This window comes from Aspergillus sclerotioniger (assembly GCF_003184525.1).
Source record: "Aspergillus sclerotioniger CBS 115572 chromosome Unknown BO94scaffold_42, whole genome shotgun sequence".
Classification (NCBI taxonomy): Eukaryota; Fungi; Ascomycota; class Eurotiomycetes; order Eurotiales; family Aspergillaceae; genus Aspergillus; species Aspergillus sclerotioniger.
Genome location: NW_020291032.1, coordinates 74,105 through 96,079, shown reverse-complemented (window position 1 = coordinate 96,079; position 21,975 = coordinate 74,105). Strand labels below are relative to the sequence as shown.

At 40.5% G+C, this 21,975-nt stretch overlaps 6 protein-coding genes across 6 annotated transcripts; 2 read left to right on the top strand and 4 right to left on the bottom strand.

Moving 5' to 3' along the window:
• The first annotated feature begins 506 nt into the window (after positions 1 to 506).
• On the top strand, positions 507 to 4,390 carry BO94DRAFT_295838 (mediator of RNA polymerase II transcription subunit 14). The gene is made up of 2 exons (XM_025606713.1): positions 507 to 1,404; positions 1,470 to 4,390. The coding sequence occupies exons 1-2, from the start codon at positions 715 to 717 to the stop codon at positions 4,101 to 4,103; spliced, it is 3,324 nt and encodes a 1,107-aa protein (XP_025462375.1). The 5' UTR covers positions 507 to 714; the 3' UTR covers positions 4,104 to 4,390.
• Positions 4,357 to 7,108, bottom strand: BO94DRAFT_540025 (DNA polymerase epsilon noncatalytic subunit). Its single transcript, XM_025612827.1, has one exon. The coding sequence runs from the start codon at positions 6,862 to 6,864 to the stop codon at positions 4,591 to 4,593; it is 2,274 nt and encodes a 757-aa protein (XP_025462374.1). The 5' UTR covers positions 6,865 to 7,108; the 3' UTR covers positions 4,357 to 4,590.
• A 98-nt stretch (positions 7,109 to 7,206) lies between these two features.
• Positions 7,207 to 9,062, top strand: BO94DRAFT_540024 (SHNi-TPR domain-containing protein). The gene is made up of 2 exons (XM_025612826.1): positions 7,207 to 8,478; positions 8,550 to 9,062. Exons 1-2 carry the CDS (start codon positions 7,426 to 7,428, stop codon positions 8,844 to 8,846), a joined length of 1,350 nt encoding a protein of 449 aa, XP_025462373.1. The 5' UTR covers positions 7,207 to 7,425; the 3' UTR covers positions 8,847 to 9,062.
• Positions 8,950 to 10,109, bottom strand: BO94DRAFT_540022 (yippee/mis18 family protein). Its single transcript, XM_025612825.1, has one exon. The coding sequence runs from the start codon at positions 9,966 to 9,968 to the stop codon at positions 9,261 to 9,263; it is 708 nt and encodes a 235-aa protein (XP_025462372.1). The 5' UTR covers positions 9,969 to 10,109; the 3' UTR covers positions 8,950 to 9,260.
• Positions 10,110 to 10,303: 194 nt separating this feature from the next.
• Positions 10,304 to 11,291, bottom strand: BO94DRAFT_295805 (ornithine decarboxylase antizyme). The gene is made up of 2 exons (XM_025606712.1): positions 11,171 to 11,291; positions 10,304 to 11,087 (listed from the first exon to the last, which is right to left on the bottom strand). The coding sequence occupies exons 1-2, from the start codon at positions 11,201 to 11,203 to the stop codon at positions 10,380 to 10,382; spliced, it is 741 nt and encodes a 246-aa protein (XP_025462371.1). The 5' UTR covers positions 11,204 to 11,291; the 3' UTR covers positions 10,304 to 10,379.
• A 594-nt stretch (positions 11,292 to 11,885) lies between these two features.
• BO94DRAFT_295785 (cleavage polyadenylation factor subunit MPE1) lies at positions 11,886 to 14,478 on the bottom strand. The gene is made up of 4 exons (XM_025606711.1): positions 13,958 to 14,478; positions 13,509 to 13,809; positions 13,347 to 13,447; positions 11,886 to 13,294 (listed from the first exon to the last, which is right to left on the bottom strand). Exons 1-4 carry the CDS (start codon positions 14,127 to 14,129, stop codon positions 12,000 to 12,002), a joined length of 1,869 nt encoding a protein of 622 aa, XP_025462370.1. The 5' UTR covers positions 14,130 to 14,478; the 3' UTR covers positions 11,886 to 11,999.
• Between the last annotated feature and the right edge of the window lie 7,497 nt (positions 14,479 to 21,975).

Genomic DNA, 21,975 nt, shown 5'->3' with positions numbered 1-21,975 from the left:
CCCGTGCTCATGCATTTGCATCGCATCGCGCAAGCCTCATCTCTCGAGTATTCACAAGTACTTCCAACGACCCTTGACCCCCCACAAGTGTGTTGTTATTCCTCACATCGCCTGTGATATATGGTATATACGTCCTGATTTCTTGCTTCACGCATCTCTTTTGCCCCTCTTTGCCTTTAATTCTAAAAGGATTATTCTGATATCGCTTAGCTCCCCGCCTTCGTTGTTCAATATCCTACATCATAAGACACTGGGGTCGGTCATCCCGGGCTGGCGTCGCATATCTTTCGCCTCGTGATCTAATTCAGGAGACGCGCCTGGCAGGATTGACCTGCGGCTTGTGCGTGTCCGCAGCACTCATGCGCCGGGCCATTACCTCGGTCTCAAAGAGCAAGGAGAACGCAACAGCTCAACTCCCCACGATATCAGCTATCAACTGTTATCTACATTGAGCACATAACGCTCTAGCTACAGTCTATTGATTAGACACTCAATAGTCAAACTACTCGTTGAGCTCTGGTCGGTGGTACACAAATGGCATCATACTGAAGTCTTCGATCGTCGTACGTGCACATAGTCGGCTTCCCTCCCTACCCCGGAGCCAGCTCCTCCAGTACCGGAATAGACCCGTCAATAGATCGCTCGCTTTGTGCTGTGCGAGGGGTAAAGGAGGGGAGGGCTTAAAACAACGAAGAGCAAGTCTGTGTACAGAACATGCCGGGAGTCGTCATGGACGATGCCAGTATTGGCGGGCTCAGACACGGGCCAGGTAACAATTATTCTCAGGATGGACAGTCGTACCCCCGAGGAGAAACTGTCCGGTTCAACTCACAAAATGACCCACCTAATGTTAATGGAGTGGAAAAGAACGCCAGTCATAATCGAGCCATCGAGATACCCCCAGTCAATCATGCATTAAGGGGAAATAAAGGACCGCCTGATTTGCCACACATAACACAGGGCTTCTTTCCGTTCTCGAAGCTCATAAATAGATCCGTGCAGCAGTGCTGGAACGATCTATCCGACATGATCACTGAACTGGCAGAGATGCAAGTGAATCCTCATGAATATCACCCTTCGCCAGTTCCCACTAGCGGGAAATATCCTGGCAATCAGCCCCCGGACAATACACGGAAGAAGCTTCGAATGCTCGAATTTTCACACGCGAAAAGAGCTGAATTCATTAAGCTTCTCGTTCTTTCTCAATGGAGTCGACAAGCCGCTGATGTGAGTAAATTGATCGATATCCAAAATTTCATCCGCGCCCGTCATCAAGCCTACACTGGTGCTCTTCAATGTGTCGGAGATATGAAAAGAGACCTTGTACAGGCCCAGGTTGCCAACCCCGATTTGAAAACCGCACTAGAGGTCTTGTCTAAAGGCAAGGTGGAATCAATGTCCAATGTAAGCTGGTCGCCATCCAACTTTATGGGTCCTTCTCTCTAATTTTGTCTTTCGTCGTACTTTAGCTCGGTTACAAGCCTCCCAGGCGCCTAACGGTCAGGGGAACGCTCAAAAGGTTACAGAAAATTAACCGATTGATCGGCGTGCGACTTGTAGCGCGAGATGAGATACCTCCGTCTTTTAGAACCTACTGTGTCCACGACGGCCGGGTCACATTCCTTGTCCCTGGTGAATTCGAACTTGACCTTTCCATTGGTGAAGAGGATGAAGCTTCACAGTTTTTCTTCGTTGACATTCGTTTCCTCTTCTTTCCTTCACCTCCTGTTCCGAAGGGTCGATTTCTGAATGAGCTTGAGATCACGATCAATGATGTGCTTCAGAAAAGCGGCTTGACCGGGTGTTTCGAACTACTGCATAACTTGGTATTAACCAATAAAGTCAACATACTATTCAAGCAAGCTGCTGAATTGGCAAGAAGCTCCTGGTCTGACGTTTTGCGCGTTGAGTTGTTGCACCGAACTCTCGTTGTACAGTACTGGACACTGAAACCTGGAGCTAAAAGCTGGCTTGAGATTGGAATATATAGGGGCCAGCGCAGGTCAAACTGCGAAAGCTCTGGGCTGCCAGTTTTGGGGTGTCGTTGGATGAGAGATGGTAACGAGGTTCCATGTGATGACATTGATTTCGATTCAGAAAACCTCTCTATGGAGAGCCTTCTCCGAAGTATCATTGCTTTACACGTCTCTCACAATCTTTCTTCGGCATACAGAAACATAGGACACAGTTCACTTTTTTCAAGTGGCTTACTATCCTTGCGTGCTCGGCTCACTAGGACTGAGCCCGGCGATTGTCTACTCGATGTCCAGCTCACGGAAACTAAGTATCTTCGAGTCTCCATTGAACCGATGTCCGGAATTTCTATCCTGTCAACCACCCCAAGTGTCTCGGAACGGATTGATGGCGACCGCAGTTTCGAAAGATCTCCCGTCGATGACATTGTTTCCCGTGTTGCTCGACTTCGTTGTAACGCGGCTATAGAGGAAATTGAATCCAAGGTTAAAATGCTAGGATTCGAGCCGCTGAATCCGAGGGCATGGAAGGTTGATTTTCGCAAGATATTCCCATCAAACGTTCTGCGATTCGCGTTCTTTTCCCATCACCTTTGGGAGCGTAATTGGATCGTGGCAGCGACTAGCAGTATGGATGGTGATAGCTGGTGGGTTGTACAACTTCGCCCGACGGTTCTTGCGAAAGGCCCTTCCCTTCTTGATGCGAGCGGCCGTGGCCAGTCTGTTCTCCGCTCCGCGCAGGCTGTGACAAATGGGTTCTACCCTGCGCAAGATAAGAGCGATGACGCCTCGCTTGCAGACCTTGGACACAGTCTTTCAGGAATTTTGGCTATTCATTCAAATGCCCGCTACCTGTCAGAATTGCAGGCCATAAGATTCTATCCTCCTCCACACAAATTGACGATCGAATCAGACCTTGGAGTCCCGGACATCTTGGTTCGATACAATGCATCAAATCTCCCCAGTGTCTTTCGGGTAGCCATGCCCGTTAATGCAAAGAGAAAGAGCTTCTTCAAGGACACCATTCGCCTTGCTTTTCATGGAATTGATCCTCGCAAGAAGTGCGCTATTATGGTGGCCTATGGTAGCTTGGCCAATCCTACGGGTGCTTTTGGTCATCTTATCTCCAACTGGGATCGCTCGCTAGTGTTTCAAAAGACAGGCGGTGGCTTTGCGATACGTTTGCTTGCGCCTGCTGGTCACCCCGTCATCGTCAGTCTTATAGAAAGCTTACAGAGACTTGAGTGCGTGCTTTCAATTCTCGAATCTCTACAACGGAGAAAGATCGAGGTCCGGACCTTTTCGTTATCGAGCATATCCTTCATTTACGGCCCGGAGAGAGATCTCTCGGCTAGCATCAATATTGATCTGACTAGTGATGACTCTCTTATGGAACTCAATCCTACCCAGCTTACATCTAGCCTCGAGTCATTATTTCGCCTTCGCCTACACATACAGTTCGGCCACTATAACCCACATCGTCGGATTCAAGAATCCCTTGCATCTAGTCTTAATCAAGCTTCCACCGAGGCGGGATTGGAGTCCGTTGTTGAACTTCTAACGCTTACACTTCCTCTGATGAGGGCTTTGGACCAGCTAATGGTTAATTCGTCTCACAGCGAGCCTCTGAGGGTGCAAGTCACAGTGCGTAACGCCAGGACTTATCAAATTCACTACCCTGGTGAAGGGGTCCTGTTTCAATTGGTCGCTGCTTCGCATCAAAGCCGTTGGGTCTGGGTACTCAAAGACACGGGCAGCCAAGGGAACAATAGAAACCACAAGGTTACAACCTGTCTCCGAGAGACACTATATACCTCAAAGGGTGATGGTTGGCGAGGGCTTGAGAGTGGTGTCGTTGCGGAAGCTAGTCAAGTCGGGAACCTCCTGGTAGCACTTGAGAAGTGTTTCACTGCCAGCCGAAACGGTTCCGGACACAAGCCTACGGACAGAGCCGCCAGCCCTGGCACATCGAACATTACCGCGCTTTCGGTGTCGGCGAGAGCAACGGGAAATACGGACGGCACCAAATCTGCGCATCAGGACTCACTCGCAACCCTTCCAAACAACAAGAGCACCCAGTCCCAGGCTAATCCTGCAACGCAGAAAGAGGATGTCATCATGATTGACTAAAACATTCTATTGCTACTTACTTTAACGCTGGGGAGCACCTCTTTTTCCCTCAAGGATGATTTTCCTTGCACGTTGAGACGTGGTTTACTACGCCACCTACCATTTGCTACTTGTACAGTGTCTAGAATCGAGCCCTTTGTTCTTAGAAGCTCCTGTTTTCTGCGGGTTGACGTAGTATCTAAACACCGGCATACCCTTGTGGCTGAGCTACATAATTTAATGAGTGGGAAAATGTCATAAAGCCCGAGGTCTAGAAATTAAAAACATGTTGCCATTGTCTCTTATGAGCGATGAAAAACCACCCTTTCATCCCATGTAGTTGTAATCGTTCAGCCATACTTCGGTCAAGTTGAATATGTACATAAGGTTCGTTGCCTATACCTCGGGGTGAGGACAGAACATAAAATATGTCTAATACTCAGTGCCTTAGTCCCTCCTTAAACATCCAACAGCTCCATAACTCCCCAGCTTCCATGTTGTGTGCGGGCTAGAAGCGTTCTTGCTTCACCTTGCCCCGATTCTTGAGGACATCATATTCCACCCAACGAACAGTGGGTAGCTCTCCATCCGGAACAAGCCTCCCGGGATTCATCACATGACAGCCTTCATACGTTATACAGAATGGTGCCGCCTCTGGATCCGCCAATATTAGGGCAGTGGGTAGCGGATATAGTTGCAATGAGGAACCATAGTCCCACAGAACAGGCCGTAGAGAAAGCGGAAAGGGGGACAAATTTCCTTGGTCCAGGACTGATTTCACAAGCTTTCGAGCAGAGAGTATAGCAGATGAGGCTATATTGGAGTTTGTGTCTACCTGTAGGCTTTGGTCGCTAGTCTGATCGCTAGTCTGATCGCTGTATTTGGGAGTGTTGGTTTCTCTAGGGCCAGTGTTCACATCTTCAGCCATAGCGCTGTCTTGGTCATACGAAAGATTCACGGCACTGCGTCTGAGTCGATTTGATATGTCGTCCCGGAATATCGCAATATCATGGACGGGCCCGAACAGGGTAAGGCGGGAAGGGTTTGATGTCCAGATTGCTTCGCCAGGTGGCTCAGATGACTGGGTTGGGTCCATCTGTGAGTTGGCAGCGGCGAATGCACGTTTCACCCTGGTAGTGAACAACTCAGGGATCGCATGGCGTGGTATTGGGGAAGCAGCACCGGCTGAAAAAGCCGCTGACCATGGGTCATTATCACCTGGAACGAAGATGAATGTTGAGTGCTGCAACAATGTAGGGAAGTCAGAGAGTGTCACTGAAAGCGCATCAAAATATTCCTTGTACTCGATGCTGCCTGCCTGGCCACTGCTGTTTATGATGGCCTTCTGTACGAAGTTTCCGGTCAGGATAAATATATTTGGCCGGTCGTCCAGGCGCAAATCATTGTAGACGCTGAAAACCCTCCTCAATGCATCGAAAGTCCGCATGTTATCAAGGTTCACTTCACCCAGAACGGCCACTCTTAACCGGCGACCACCCTTTGCACTCCCATGTACGTCTTGCAGATAATTGGCCTCGATCTGTCTCATTTTTGGACCACGTGCGCGCTCACTTCCGACGCCCAGAAAGTCAATCCACCCAAGGCCTCCACTAGAGCTGACCTCCCTGCCACTTTGTTGATTATTCATCCCCAGCGATGTCTCCCGTCGCTCACAGGGAGGGCCACATATGGAAACGCCCACGAAAACTCCCCCTATGGCTCCCCCCACCCCGGAATTACCGCCCAGAGTAGACCCCCTAATATTTTCCTCTTCTTCATAAATTCCATCGACGAGTACGAACATGCCCGGAGCAAGCCAGGCACCATCTCCAGGCACTATTCGCGCGTGTTTAAGATCCAGAGCAATGTTCCCAGTCAAGTCACTCACCGTAAGATCTCCCGTGGGCGACACAGAAAGTAAGCCAAGAATCAAGTGTGATGTACCATTCCTCCCCAGTAGATTTGCGATTGGTGTAAGCTTGTAGCCTTGACTGAACGCTAAGGAAGATGGAGATTGTCGCAGCATGCTGGGAAGTCCGGATGGTGACTGGAATGACTCGTGCCGAAGCAAACGTTGATGAACAACATTGTAACGGTCTCTGAACAGGTTGGTCCTGTGAGAGGATGGGGGGAATAGGGTGGGTTTCGATCTCGCGACTTCAAAGTATTTCTTGTCCACATTATACGTCAACCGGGGTATATCAAATGCCTCGATGACCCTGATCCAATGTCTCGGATGTGAAGCCGAGTCGGGACTCTCTATCGATTTTTCACCTTCCGGCGCCATCACCGCAGACAATGGTGTCTCTGCCTTCGAGCGTCTGCAACCCTGACCCGGGCTTGTCGTTCTCGCAAGAGCCTCATCTGCCGAAGTCTGCTTTCCGGAAACAACCCTTCCCCCACTCATATTGCCCTCCAAGGTCTGTAGGATAGCTCTCAATGAGGCCCCTTTGCCTTCATCGACAATGACGCCGCCACCAGCTTTCTTCCAGCCCTTTGCCACTTCATCGAGTACCCTTTCTGCGAGACCTTCTTCGCGCCATCCCGAGCCACAATGCTTTCCCACGAAGGTTGCTAAGGTTTGAAGCGCGGAGGAAGAAATCGTCAGGTTGTGCTTGCGGGTGAAGGTACGGAAGGCCACGGGCCGGAGAGTCGAGGGAGGAAGCAGTATGGGGAGGATCGATGTCCTTGTAGGAAGCGCATTGGGCCTGCTCTTTCGAAAGGGAAAGACGGAAGTTCCAAACCCGGGCGATGATGAAGGTACGGGGTCCGAGTCCACCATTGCTGGCGATATCTCCAGTGGAAGCAACGCCGATAAGCAAGAGTCCCGAAGTACTCGGAATAGATATGATGAAAGGAGAGTGGAAAGGAAAGGAAAAAAAACGTTGAATACCAAGACCACCAAATCCGTAAGATCCGCTGCCAGTACAGGGCGTTCCTGCTAGTGCTGGTTGTCTAGGTAGCTATTAAACCTACCTACCCTGGGTGGAGTGTGTGGACCGGATCGAGCAGAACGCGTCGTGGTGATGGCGGTGATGGCGGCGGCGCGTCGCCTACGTGATCTGTTCCACTTTGGGGCCAAGGGTCAGTCGTCTTCACTTGCCCCAATAATACCTCCGGCGTACGGAGTACTACTACACACCCACCTTTCTTTTATGCCAGCCAGTCCCCCCCCCCTCCAACACGCGCACGACCCGTCAAAGCATTCCTAAGCCTTAGCAGGCTTACGCTTCTCCTTCCTAGACTTCTTGTCTTTTTTTACTTCTGTTTAGGGCTCTTCTCTCCGTCTGGTCCGCAGTCGGTCCCCCCCGTCCCCTCATCAACCTTCTGCGCCAAATACAAAATGGAGCCAAGCGCACCCCCGGAAGACAGCAGTGCCAAGTCCCAAGCATCATTGGATGAACTTATCAAGCAAGCTGCCGCTAAGGATGCCATCAAGGATTTTAACGCCGCTGCCGAGCTATATTCCGAGGCCACGGAGCTTCAGGCCTCGCTAAACGGAGAATTGGCGCTTGACAATGCCGACTTACTATTTGCGTACGGAAAAGCCCTATACAATGTTGCTGTTAGCAAAAGCGATGTGCTTGGGTCAAAAGTAGCTGGAGAGCCCCAAGCACAACCAAACAGTGCACCTGTCGGGAGACCATCCGCTGGATCGGCATCAACCACGGCATTTGTTCAGAAGGCAAATGCCCAGGGCGTACCTAAAAATATCTCAGAAGCCCAGGATACAAAATCTGAAGATGTTCCAACCAAGCCGTATTTTCAATTTACGGGTGATGAGAATTTTGATGATTCGGATTCTCAAGATGATGGAGACAGCGAGGAAGCTACTGCTGATGACGAAGATGATTTTGCCAATGCTTTTGAGGTCCTTGACTTGGCACGCATACTATATCACAAGAGACTGGATACGATAGAGGGGGAATCTGGTAAAGGAAAATCTACAGATCTATCCTCGGATCTCAAGCATGTCAAAGAACGTCTCGCGGACACCTATGATCTACAAGCAGAGATCTCGTTGGAAGCGGAGAGATTCCTGGATGCAGTGATTGATTTGAGAACTGCCCTTGACTTAAGACAGTCTCTATTTCCGATGGAAGATCCTTCTGTTGCCGAATGTCACTATAAGCTTTCACTTGCCCTAGAATTTGGGTCGGTCAATAATGGGAATGATGATTCTCAAGAGGACAGTGGTAACCCGGGGCAGGTTGACGAGGAAATGAGAAAGGAAGCTGCAACACAAATGGAAAAGGCCATTGAAAGCTGCCGGTTGAGGATGAATCAGGAGCAAAAAAAGCTAGACTGCAATTATACCCTGGACGAAGATAAGGTGACCGCTATGAAGAGAAGAATAGCAAATGTTAAAGAAATCATAGCAGACATGGAGCAAAGGGTAAGCGGCCTGCTCGCCCTGCTTTTCTTTCCAACATGTATACTTCAACTTCAGTTTCTCACCATTGACAGCTTACCGATCTCCGACGCCCACCAGTATCGATTACCGAAAATGGTGATACCAACGACACTATGCTGAAGGGTATCTTGGGTCAAATCGTGGGGCAGTCCGCGTCCGAGCAAAAGGCTCGGCTCGACGCTGTCACGAGAGAGGCTAATGACCTTTCTGCATTCGTCAAAAGGAAGCCTTCAGCCAACAAACCAAACCAGAAGAGTGAAGCTCTAGCGAAGCGACCGGCTCAGGAGGAAGCTGAGGGCAGTGATGCGAAAAAACCCCGAGTGAATGACACAGATGATGGGCGTCAATAATCCTCAGTATGTTGATCGCCAGAGATGTCGAACTGTTCGCCCCTCACCCTTCGTGTTCTGTCTAACACTCGTTGTAACACCTAGGATGAAATGTCTAAGACGGTCATGTTGATATTTGCTCGAATTGAGCATAAATTCTGATATGATACTATGATACCCAGTTGAGCGAGGCACAAGGAACGGGCTGAGGGGTATAAGCAGCAATTTTCGCTCAACCATCACAAATATCTTTCATCACTACATTCCAGTGCGTAAAACAAGGGAAAGGCCGAAAAAAAGGAGAAAAACGGAGACCAAAAGAGAAACGCAAAGCGCAGAAGGCGAAGTAGGGTTATTAGTACCAGGGCTCTTTCCACGAGAGCTGAAATCCTAGGCTGTCACATCATACTTTATCACCCTTGGGGAACGAAAAGATTACAGGGTCTTAATTCCGAATAGAGAAGGCCGGCGTCCGGGCAGTTTGCGATTCCTCCGGCGCTTAGCCAAACCAGGGCTCCAAATCCCGGCAAACAAGTCTTCGCATTCATCTTCATTCTGGCTGTCAAATTCTGTACCATTTTCTGAAGTTTCAAACACTGACTCGCCAGAGCCCAAAGGTACAGATAGCATTGCTGGGTCGACGTAAGAGGGGGATTCCCAAGACGAAGATGTCATAATTCTTTCGGTCTCCAAGATGAACTTGCCGACCTTGTATCGTTGTGATCCTTCTTCAGCAGCGACATATTTCCAACCGAGTACATTTCCACAAAGAGCGCAGCTGATATCGCCTACTGTGTGCGCACCCGTGACCAACCGTCGTGGTACGGGCTTTTGTATGATGGTATTTGGAAGGGAATCAGTTGGCGAAGACTTCATCGCAAGTGCGCTGATGATGGGTTCCCCGGACACAAGAAATGCGCGGCCATGGCGGCCTGTGAACCCTTTGCTGATTATCTGCGATGTCAAGCAAATGTCTGCTGCGCAGCACGAACAGCGGATACGTGAGATATGGCCATTCAAGTAATTGGTGTCATGCGATTCCAGGGACGACCCAGACACTATTTCCGAAAACGAAGCCCTGGTCCCCATATTTGGCTGCATGTTACGGAAGACAGTAGGTCGGAGCAGAAATTCAGCAAACATGAGGAGTTATGTCCTAGTCAGCACATGAAAGTGTGGAACACAAGAATATTCAATCCGAAACTATAGCAGAGAGGGGAGAATAAGGCTCGGAGTTATGAGTGCGACAATTTAACGCACACTAGATACTATGTAGTACCATAGATAGTACTGTGTAGATATTTACTATGGTAGGTACAATTATCTCAAGGTGGGTCTCATTCTGAGGTCATCACCCGCTTCTTGGCAGTCTAGCGTTGGAGATCATCTGGTAGGTACTAGGTACGGAGTAGGTACTACTACGTAAGTAGACTGTACGCAATCCAGGCTTACGGAACTAGAACATACTACACTCAGTATATGCCGTCTGAGAAAAAATATATTGAAACCCTTTTCCTTTCACCATATACAAGCTAGCTGTTAAATCATGAACACCTAAACTTCAACATCCAAAAAGAGCCACTTGGTGCTAAGAGAGCATTCGATACCGCTTCCACCACTCCACGGCTGCAAGGTAGTCAAATTGAATCCACACCAACCAAGGTTCCTTACAGCCTCAAGTTCAACTCCATCGTGAGAGCGGGGTACGCAGGCAACAATTTGGGCACACCCAAAAGCAGATAGATTAGCAAGCTCAAACAGGGCAATTAACCTTTGAAAGCAAGAATTGTAGCGTGTCAGTAATATCCCCAGTGCCATGCCTTCTATATATTCTAGAGGAAAGTTTTGGCGTACATACCCAGTTTTCAGGCCGTGGCCGAGTGCATTCTCTGCAAGGAAAACAAACAATGTTTGTTCACCGCTCAGGTTGGTTACAAACCCTCGATGGATGGTGTCACTGGTGTAATCCAACAGTTCAAACCACTTTTGGACCGGCATATTCTTATTCAGCCGGCCTTGAGACACATCTACCCCAAGCAACTCTTGTCTAGATAATCTCCTCTCACCAAGGAAAATCGCAGACAATATGTCACAGAAGAGCCTCTCACACTCTTCCGGAATAGTATGCATTGCCTCCGCTTTGTATTCCGGTAATACGTTGCCCGGTCGACTAACCCCCATGCCTGGAGTGATGGATAGTTCAAAGGGAGGACTTGGAGATATCTTGGGCCCCGAAGGGACCTCAGGGATACCACTGTGTTCCTGAAAAGCAAAAGACGGGTATTAGCATGCGCTTCGAAAACAAATGAGGGCAGACCATTAAATCGGACCGAAGAGTATCTTACCTGCCCCCGTGGTAGTGCAGTAGTGAAACCCATCAATCACGGATGTCGAAACGTGGACGCTATAGCAACTGGCAAGTACCTGAGGAGCTTTATCGAGGGTACACTGCAACTGTTTGCGGGTACTACTGCTGCAATTCAAGGACTTGGCCATGATGCTGGATAGTCTAGAACAGAACCTAGTATGTTTATCTTGCTGGACAGGCGAGCGCTCCTTGGGGATAAGTTAAAAGTTCGGGCTGACTAGGTGTGTTGCAGACAAGGATCCTTGACAAACAGTAACAAGACGTTTCACAGATAAGTGGACAGAATATGGTAGAGTGATTCCAGGTTGTGAGTGTAATAAAGATGACAAACTGCACCGTAGGGATGGGTAAACTGCGTCTGGATAGATAGTCGTTCGCGGACTCTGGAGAACTCAAGTGACAGGTGGACCCAAGTGGGAAAGGAGGCATGTCATCTGACCTCTCCCGCCTAAGGCGCCATTAAGGCTCACAGGCAATCCATCGATGTATTAGCAGTCTCTCTACACCAAACTAATATTAAGATAAATTGCTGGTGTTATGCTAATATTACATTTGTCAATCAATGGCTTCATCAATAGCAATCCTACTACAGCCAGAACCACCCTCCCTCCACTTCAACTCCAACAGTGTAGATAATCAAGGAAACATAGGCTGCAATGCTCACTTCCACACATAATCATGAAACAAACTGCAACGGCGAATTCAGGCGGAAATGAAGTACGATAGAAAAGTTCGAAACAGTAAGATAGGAGACCGGGGATAACAAACGCGGATATTTCCAAGAGCCATAATCTTCCAGAGGTCATTCATAGCTCTCGATAATCGCTTGGCCTTATTCTCCGATGTCTCGCTTGGTGCCTTTGCGGGTTAACAGGCTGCCGAAAATATGCTGTGTCTTCTTCCCTGGCAAATGGCGTACTAAACGTCGTCCGCTGTTGATTTGAGAAGCGACCTACCCCCGACCCTTGTGGAAGACCAGGATTTGACTGAAGTCCCACCATTTGGGGCATGTGAAACATATTCATAGACGGTTCCCCGACACCATTGTAGATACTCGGAGTCTGATAGCCGTTAACATTATCGCCATACAGTCCTTGGACATTATTGAAATTCATAGCATTCATGGGGTTCCACGTCTGGTCCACGTTAGGTGTGAATCCATTAGATGGAGGCACTCCCATGACATTCATAAACCCCAGTCTCTCGTTCGTAAAGCTAGGATCGGACAATGGCATCACAGGCATGCCCTGATTCTGCATAAATCCAAAACTCCCGAATGGCATCTGCTGGCCGAAAGGGAACGTTGGAAATCCGGTCGCAGACCCGTTGATCTGCGGGCTTTGTGCATCGACCTTCTCGCCTGTCTTCGGTTTTTTGGATAACAGACTAGGGCTTGATCCACCAGGAGCAGTACGAGGGGGTTCATCCTCTGCAGACCTTTTGTTCGAAGGGGCAGGCTGGGTAGCCGGAACTGGTGATGAGGGCTCTTTTGTTGACGCAGAGCCTCCACCTGAAATGACTGTTTTGTCGTTAGACTGACCGGTTTCGACTGTGGGTTGTTTCTCTTTCTCTTTCTTCGAATCCGCTTTTTCCGCCTCATACTCTTTAATCTTTCTGCTAGCCTCATCGTCAATGGAAAGGTTATCAAGTAGTACCCCCTCCATTCCACAGCCAGGGCATACAAAATCACTTTCGATCAATGCATTGGTAATACAATCATTGCAGTATGTCCTTTGGCAGCACGGTGTTCTTGTAGGTTCTAGAAACATTCGCTTGTCAATCGGACACTCCAAACCACGTGCTTGTAGTTCTTTGCTGTACTCTGCTGCTGCTGCTTCCGCCGCCGCCGCCGCAGAGGCTTTGGCCTTTTCTTGGTACAATTCCCAAGCTGCCTTGTCAGGCTTAGCAATAACAAAGTCACCATCAGCATTTACCATGACGCCTGTGTTCCTTGGATCTTCATTTGAACCGTCCAGGGTGAGGGACTCCGGCTTCTCGACTTTGGTTTGGAGTGAGCGAGGTATCCCAGTTGATCGCTTTACTCTGTATTTCCCATCAAACTTTGGGTCGTTATTTGTAGGACAAGCTTGGATCCAGTGGCCTAAACATACACAGTTAGCTGGCTTCTGATATGTTAATCAATGGCAGCTTGCCTTTCTCGCGACAGCGGTAACAAAGGTACCCCGGTGGAGGGGGGTGATCAGGAACATTCATAGGTCTGCCCCTTCCACGGCCGAATGGAACAGGCGTAGCACTAAAGGAGGGGGAAAGCACTCGTTAGTACATTAAAAAATACGATATCCACAGAGACTTACTTTGCCATCTCCTGCTGCTGTTCCTTCCATTGGTTGGCTTGCAGGTTAAACAATGCGTTGATCTTCTCTTCTTCCGTCTGGGCATTATTGAGCTCTAAGAAGCCATTGCTAACCGGATAGCTAGTATTGGGAGCTGCTCGATTTAACGGAAGCTGATCATTACGGGGGGCACTGCGTGCATTGACTGGCATCTTCCCGGAAACATAACGAGCAGCGCCGCCCTTCCCCGGGCGCGATGCAGGTAGTCTCCGAGCTATGACGGACGTCGAACGCGGAATTATGCTAGTGTCATCATCGTATTCTGTTGTAGTTTTAACAGTTAGTCCTCGTGCCACTGTTATTTGACACTCATCACGAGCCTTCCCCGCACTGCCGCGCCCGGGAGACGGGGGGTGGGGGAGGACAAGAGCAGTAAAACCATATCAAATCAGTTTCCAGAAGCAACTAACCTTCTCCAGTATCTTCATTGTAAATAGACAGCTCGAAGTCAGTCCCATCACCCAGTCTACTCTGATTGATAATTTCTCGTTTCAATTCGAAGACAGAGATACCGGTGCCATCAAAGGTTACCCTTGAGGGCTCTTTTTGAGACTTGAACTTGAAGTGAACAGAGGATGACATTGTATTCAATTGCACGTCCAATGATGGTGTTGTGAATGTAATTAGATCAATAGAGGGGTGCCACTTTCACAAGAGATACACGAGGAACAAAGGCAGACAAAGGATAACAAGCAACAATCGGAATGGTTGGCAAATTGCAGATGACAGTTATGACGTGCAGCCTCTTTCCTGTCTTAAATGCTTAGAGATCGGTAGCCCAGTACCTATCAAGGACGTTGCTCGAACTCAGTAGGTTTGAAACGCGTCTCGAGTGCCGGACGGGAAGGTAAGTGTTCGAACCACTGCATACAAACAAGGTAAAGTCTGGTGGATACAGAGATGAGGCCAGCTAGTATTCTGCAGTAAGAGAGGGTGTGTTGTAGAAAGCTTCACAGGCTTTCCAATCTATCGAACTGCATCAGACTCCCGGACCCATCTAATTCGCACTGGCAAGTAATCAGGCTCAACGGGTAATGACTCCTTGAGATAATTGCTGTAAGCAATGTTCAGATGATCACGCCGGCTTTGAACAGACAAAGTTGAACCAAGTGAATGCAGCTGGAGAAAAGAAATAGGACGAGGTGACTAGGTAAAGAAAATGGCGAAGGGGTCTGCGAAAGATGCCAAAGGAGGCTTCTGGGATAGGAGACAATCTGTGCCGCGGTCAAATTGATCGGTATAATCACCAATACATAGGTATCCTAATGGAGAGCACGATATTAGTATAAAATATTTAGACAGAAAGTGCCAATCTTCGAAATATGTGCAGGGGTTATGAGGACAAAATCAAAAGCCTGTTGAGCGGTTCGGAGACGGTTGGTCTTCGTGGTGGCAACCAAGCAACTTTTGTCACGTGACTCTTTACCAGATATGGAAAGGCAAATGCTGTTTAGACTCTACGTAATCTAAACAGACTCTACAGATTACCAGTATTAAACTAGCACCGGCCCCACCCACTCACACTAAGCAAAGATAGCAATTATAATCACATAATCTATTTTTTTCTTAGTAATCTTGCTTAATCTATCTATCTTACCAGCTATGTCACGTAAAAAACAACACTGAATTACATCTTTTAAAGTTTCTTTCTAAGTATTATAAACAATTGACTACTTCAGCTTGCTTGTCACAGTGCGACTAGGGCACACCCTCACTAAAGCTTCACACGTGACTCCACGCACTGTTAAAAAGTCTTTTATTCCTGTGATCTTGTTTGTAGCCTTGAGCTATATCTTATCTATTAATTTATATATAATTTAACTAATTATCCGCCTGGATATAAGTTCTTTTATTTAAATCTGTTTATCTAAGTCTTTTATTTTATTATCTTACTAGCCTGTATCTTGATACTACATAGCTTTTTCTTAAAATAAAAAACTACTTTAAAATATCTATAATCCTGCTATCTTTATATAATCTAAGCAGGCTAGATAAGCTAGTCTATTATATCTTAAAATATATCTAAAAATAGTATAACTACTGTAAATAAGTCTCTGTTTTTATTATAACAGCAGACTGTGAGTAAAATTATCTATAATATAAATAAAATTAGTTATAAAATAATCTTAAAATTAAGAATATTTTGATTAAATATTAGAATTAAAAAACTAATATAGCCGGTAATTGACTCGTGAAAATACTTATTAAGAAAAAGATTACTATTTAGTAAAAGAATTAAATTATAGTTAGACTTGTTAAAATAATATAATTAATTATATCTGTTACCAGCACTTCTAAACTTATTTTTAAAAATCTAAGAATCTTTTGAAAAGAATTATTATTCAAGCTAATTAATATTATTTTATTTTTATGCTCTCTAAATAATTACCTGATCCTAATAAGTTTAAAAGTAATTAAGTTAATCTTAATTGATTTATTATCTAGATTTAAGAAAAGATAATTATAAAATATAATTATTATCTATCTTCTTCAGCATGTATATTCTATATTACTAATTATCTTGGAAACAGTATTCTATAATTATATTTAGCTATATATAAAAATAGAATATATACTTTAATCAATTATCTTATAATCTTAGATTTTTAAAAAAATATATTCAGTGATCTTGACCATGCCTGTAATATCTGACTTAAACTATATTATTTAAAATAAAAAAATAAAGAATTTAGTATTTATTATATTGAATTTTATTACTTAGTTTAAGAAGCTGAGATGTATTCTGATACCTTGCTTTTAATACTAGAAGATAATATTAATTAAAATTAAGAATAATACTGTTAAATAATATTTCTTTAAAAGAGAATTATTAAATTCTTGTATAATTCCTATAGATCCTAAGTAATTAATATTTATAATATTCTATTAATTTAAAGAATTATTTCTAAAAATATAAAAATTTTATACTAATTTTTATTAATAATAAGAAAAACCTGTAGAAGCTTTTTCTAGAAACTGTTAATCTGAAACTAGCTATATTTAATTATAATCTTATAAACTTATTCTTTATTTACTATTCTTCTTTATATCTAGAAAATAATCAGAAAATCTGGAGTAAAAACTATCATTATAATTTAAATAAATATTTAATCTATGATTATCTGAAACCTGATATTTAGATTTTTTAAATTAATTATACTTCTTATTTAAATATATTATATATAATCTAGTCTTCTTTTCAGTATTAATTATTATCTACTTTTACTAAATATATAGTAAGAAAAGCTTGAAATTTATTTAATATAAGATTTTTTATATTAACTCTATAGCTGAGAGCTATAATATTATTCGCGTAACTTTATTTTCTAGATTTTAATGAATAATCAAAAGAAATATATTTAATATAAGTTAAAACTAGAAATATATAATCCCGCGTCTTTATATTTTCTTAAATATTATAATTAAAGAACTTTTCATCAAGAAGAATTTTTAAAGAACTTATTTAATAATTACTTTTATTATATTAAATCCTAATATTTAGTATATTATTATTTATATAATACTTAATATTAGTTATTATATGTTTTACATTATAGATAAAAGTTAATTAAAAGCTTATTAGCTATCTCTGTATTCTCTAAAATATTTAAAATTAATTATAAGATTTAATAATTATAAAAATAAGATTAGAATAATTATTTACTATATCTGCATGATTCTGAAGATATATAATTATATTTAAAAAATATTTTATTTTTAATTATTTAATTAATCTATTTTCTGATTATACTCAGCCTGTTATAACTAAAAATCTATAATCCTTAAATAAATTTTACTAAGTATATTATCCAGTTTTTCAGTCTATATTATTATAAGTATTATAACATACTTATTTATTTAATTAAGATTTATATTCTGTATAATATATTAGTATATATATAATTTATATATATTATTTTACTATATTTCTTTAAAAATTAAAATATATAATTAATTTTGATAACTATCTGTACAGTCTATATCTGCTGAGATTATTTAGTATATATTATTAATATAAACTAGATTAATACAGTTCTGCATAGTATCTCTAGTCTTAAAGAATCTAAATTATTTAAAAAGTGTAAGAAATTTATAGATATCTTCTTATTTAAGAAAGTAAAAAAGCTCTTATTATACTATCTGTATAATTATATTATAAATTTAAAGAAAAGAATCTTTTTATTTGGGCTTTTATATAAAGTATTTTAAAATAAATTATAAACTCCTTATAAATAGCTGCTAGAAAGTCTAAAAGAATGATTTATTTAATCAAGCTTCTTATTTACTATATTTCCAGTTCTTTTTATAAAGAAATCTGAAGAAAGACTCTAATTTTATATAAATTATTAAATCTTAAATATTATCTTAATGAAAGATTATTACTTATTTCTACTTATAAAAGAGATCCTGAATAATCTAGAAAAAATATATTATTTTATCAGAATTAATATTATTAATATATTTAACAATATCTGGATTATTAAGAATTAAGAATACTTAACTATATTTTATATCTATTTAAGTTTATATAAGTCTTTAATAATATTTTTTAATTTCATTAGAGCTCCAGCCACTTTCTAAAAATATATTAATAATATACTGCAAGACTATCTAGATATATTTTATATAATATATTTTAATAATATTCTAATTTATAACTGTATATAAATAGAATATGTAGAATATATTTATCTAATTCTAAATAAGCTATACAAGACTAGCCTATTTACTAAATTCTTAAAATAAGTTTATAATTACTGAGATAAAGTTTCTAAATTTAATTATTAGCTAAGATAGGATTTAAATAAATCTAAAAAAACTAAAATTATCACAGAATAGCCTGTTTCAGTTAATATAACTGATATATAAGCTTTTTTAAGATTTAGTAATTTCTATTATTATTTTATTTAGAATTTCTTAAAGCTTACTATTTTATTAATAGATTTAATTAAGAAAGATATCCTGTTTAAATAAATACCTATCTGTTAAAAGATATTAAACTTATTAAAAAAGCATTTATAAAGATTCTTATACTTTAATTATTGAATTAAATCTATAAAATAATTTTAAAGACTGATATCTTAGGTTATATATTTACTAGAGTACTGTTCTAGTATAGAAAAAATAATCTACTTTACTTTATTATCTTTTTTTTAAGAAGTACTTACCAACTAAATATAATTATAAATTTATAATAGAAAATTACTTATAATTATTTATTATTTAAAAAAAATATCTAAAATCGAAGAAAATACTGTTTCTGGTCCAGATAATCACAGACTATTATAATGTAAAATACTTTATATTAATCAAGCTTCTTAATTAATATTAGGTTTAATAATTAATGTTTCTATTCTAATTTAACTGAAAGATTACTTATTAATCTAGTTATTATAGTATTAAGCCTGGTAGCTTGACTAAGAGATTAAAAAATTCTTAAAAAGAAAAAATAAATACTTGCTATACTAAAATAAGACTATATTAAAGTAAGAAAATCTAGATTTAGCCTGTATACTAGTTTTACAGGATTAGAAAAAGAGTTCTGTATTGATTAAATATAATCTATCTTTATTAAAATTTAAAAAGAAAAATTTTATATTAGTTAAGTATAATTTATCTTTATTATACTCTGAGAAAGACTTTTCTATAAAGACTTTTATATTAATTACTTATTCTTGAGCCAGTATGATATTTAATAATAAAAATGTATCAAGATTATTGAAAAAATCTAGATAACTCTGTAAGAGATATATAAAAAAATAAAGTAAACATATAATATTTTAAAAATTTTAATAATAGAAAAAATTTACTATTTAAATATCTTTTTAATCTTCTGTAAAAGAAAAAAAAGTTTGCTATTTTATAAAAATTATTTTTAGATTTTTAATCATGATAAGCTAAAAGCTGAATTAATCTATCTAGGTTATAATGAATTATTATTAAAATATCTTAAATAATCCTGTACTTATAAACTATCAATCTAAAAGTACTATTAGCTTAAGTAATATTAATATGTAAAATAATAAATAAAGAATTATTATATTTGTTAAAGAATAAACTTCGTCCAGAAAGTAAAACAGGATATTTTAAAATTATTATTAATATTAAAATATATATAATAAAATATATTAAGAAATTCTATTATATATCTGCCTGAGAGTTAGAGTTATAATACTTTATTAATAATAATTAATTATCTAATTAAAATAAAGTATCTGATTTTCTATAATTTTATAATTAATATTATTATTATAATCTTAATATACATTCAGCATGTGTGGAAACTGTAAAGGCTATTGTTACGGACCCCTGCTAGTTAACCCACTAGTAAGGCGGACTCGTCAGGCAGAAAGCGCCGATAAGGGCAGCACCCAGGCGAACCAAACTGTTATCTGGTATAATCGCAGATTGTTAATACAATGACTGGAATGGCTACGCATCACGTGACTACGGATATATAGGATAATATATAAATAGATATATAGTATATAGTCTACAGTATATAGAAAGATATATAACTTGATATATAAAAGATAGGATATATAAAGACACTCTTTCATATACTTAGCTAGTTCTGTTCTTCATGCTCAATATTATTGTCTTTAATTAATCATATGTTTAGAAGCTTAATGATAATACTTATCTATACTTACTTATGAATAGCTACACAGCACTATTCAGCCTTACTTCTTTTCTCTTGTCCAAGACCAGTTATTCTTAGATAGTCATTAGCCTGATACCTCCTTGACCCAGTTCAACGGTACGTATACCAGTGAAGCTAAGCTAACCGGGACAGGGAAGCGATCCTAGGGTTTGACATATTAAGCACCAGTCAGTACGAGTGTTACCAGTTATAACCATTCATTATGTTAACTATTTTAAATTCGTCACGCACTCTGCAGCAGGGCTTTAGTGCTCAGGGAGGAGGATAACAGCATGGTCCAACGATGCAGGAACTAATGGGCATGGTTAGTCAGTTATAAGGAAGCATTACTGCCTTAGAGTAACAGAACCAGCTACTCGAAGATTGCTTGGCAGTTAAATCTGTCAAGGTCTGACCACCGGAACCGTTCGACGGCAACTGATTAAAACTTAGGGCTTTCTTGACATAATTAGACTTGTATCTCAACATGAACAGAGAAAAGCTCAGAAATAAGGTTAATAAGATCTTTTTTATATCAATTTACCTGACTGGAACAGTATTTAATTAGTTTAAGCTATATATTTACAAGTACTAGAAAAAGTAGGTAAACAATCAGGACAATAATACCAAGAAAATATTTACCAGTTACACCAGATTTAAGAAATGTCTTGAACAGATATTTAGAGATATTAATATAATATATAATATTAAATAAAAACTATAATAATTTAAATAGATTAGATTAGTATTTAAATATACTTCTAAATTCTTACAAGTTATTAATTACTTGGACTAGGACAAAGACGCCTATATGACATAATTTGAGAAAGAACTTAAAATAGAGATTTAAGAAAAACTTATCTAGTAAAAATAATTAAATACACTGTTACAGATGGTTGCAGCAATAATCAAAATTAATAACAAGTTATATAAATACAATATAAAACAAAAGAAAGGCTAATAGATCAGTGGGTCTATGTCTTAATAAAATAACTAATAGAGCTACTAAGCTAATAATAAAAGATCAGTATAGTCAAGAAATCTAGAATACAAAGATCCTTACAGACTAAAGTCAATGGAGCTAGATACAGCACAGTATCAGACCTGACAGAACAAAATATCTAAAAAGAAACTTAAAGGATGTAAAAAAGATTACTTATACTTTAACTACAGTAAAATAGATCATCAGTCAAAGAGCTGTAAACAGAAACAGCAACAGTCTTAAAAGCAGCTAAGAACTATGTACGAGAATCAAGGCAGAGGAGCCTATGATATTACCACCATTCAGCCTGAAGTTTAGACAGGATTCATAATATAGATATTAGATAATAAAAAGCTACATATTATATAATAAGAATAACTGCTAGTATTAGTAAACAGAATATAATAAGATTAGTTAAGATAACAGACTATTACAGATAAGTTAACAGTACTATCAGAATCACAAGAGACTTACTAATTATCTGTACCATTCAATTAGCCCACGGAAATCGATGATAGCAATAAGCCAGCTCTAAAGGATGAATACCCTGATATAGTTTAAGATGAGTTTAATCCTTTAAATAAAGAGTATAGTATTTAGCTAAAAGATCTTAGATCCAGTAAGAAAAGGCTTAGTAAGATACCCGATACCCCGGAAAAACCCTTATCAGAAATTAGTAAAATATATCTAACACAGTGAGATAAAGATAAAAAAAATTAAGAAAATAATAAAGATAATATCTTTTATTGATTAAATCATATTATAAAGAAATTCTTAGAAAATCTAGCATGACTCTGCCCAGA

What these genes read in the sequence shown, in the direction of transcription:
- BO94DRAFT_295838 (XM_025606713.1), top strand. Translation starts at nt 715, where the DNA reads ATGCCGGGAGTCGTCATGGACGATGCCAGTATTGGCGGGCTCAGACAC. An exon ending in AGGTGGAATCAATGTCCAAT is followed by an intron (nt 1,405 to 1,469) that starts GTAAGCTGGTCG and finishes GTCGTACTTTAG; the next exon opens with CTCGGTTACAAGCCTCCCAG.
- BO94DRAFT_540025 (XM_025612827.1), bottom strand. Translation starts at nt 6,864, where the DNA reads ATGGTGGACTCGGACCCCGTACCTTCATCATCGCCCGGGTTTGGAACT.
- BO94DRAFT_540024 (XM_025612826.1), top strand. Translation starts at nt 7,426, where the DNA reads ATGGAGCCAAGCGCACCCCCGGAAGACAGCAGTGCCAAGTCCCAAGCA. An exon ending in TAGCAGACATGGAGCAAAGG is followed by an intron (nt 8,479 to 8,549) that starts GTAAGCGGCCTG and finishes CACCATTGACAG; the next exon opens with CTTACCGATCTCCGACGCCC.
- BO94DRAFT_540022 (XM_025612825.1), bottom strand. Translation starts at nt 9,968, where the DNA reads ATGTTTGCTGAATTTCTGCTCCGACCTACTGTCTTCCGTAACATGCAG.
- BO94DRAFT_295805 (XM_025606712.1), bottom strand. Translation starts at nt 11,203, where the DNA reads ATGGGTTTCACTACTGCACTACCACGGGGGCAG. An exon ending in CTGCACTACCACGGGGGCAG is followed by an intron (nt 11,088 to 11,170) that starts GTAAGATACTCT and finishes TTTGCTTTTCAG; the next exon opens with GAACACAGTGGTATCCCTGA.
- BO94DRAFT_295785 (XM_025606711.1), bottom strand. Translation starts at nt 14,129, where the DNA reads ATGTCATCCTCTGTTCACTTCAAGTTCAAGTCTCAAAAAGAGCCCTCA. An exon ending in CAATGAAGATACTGGAGAAG is followed by an intron (nt 13,810 to 13,957) that starts GTTAGTTGCTTC and finishes AAACTACAACAG; the next exon opens with AATACGATGATGACACTAGC. An exon ending in TTACCGCTGTCGCGAGAAAG is followed by an intron (nt 13,295 to 13,346) that starts GCAAGCTGCCAT and finishes GTGTATGTTTAG; the next exon opens with GCCACTGGATCCAAGCTTGT.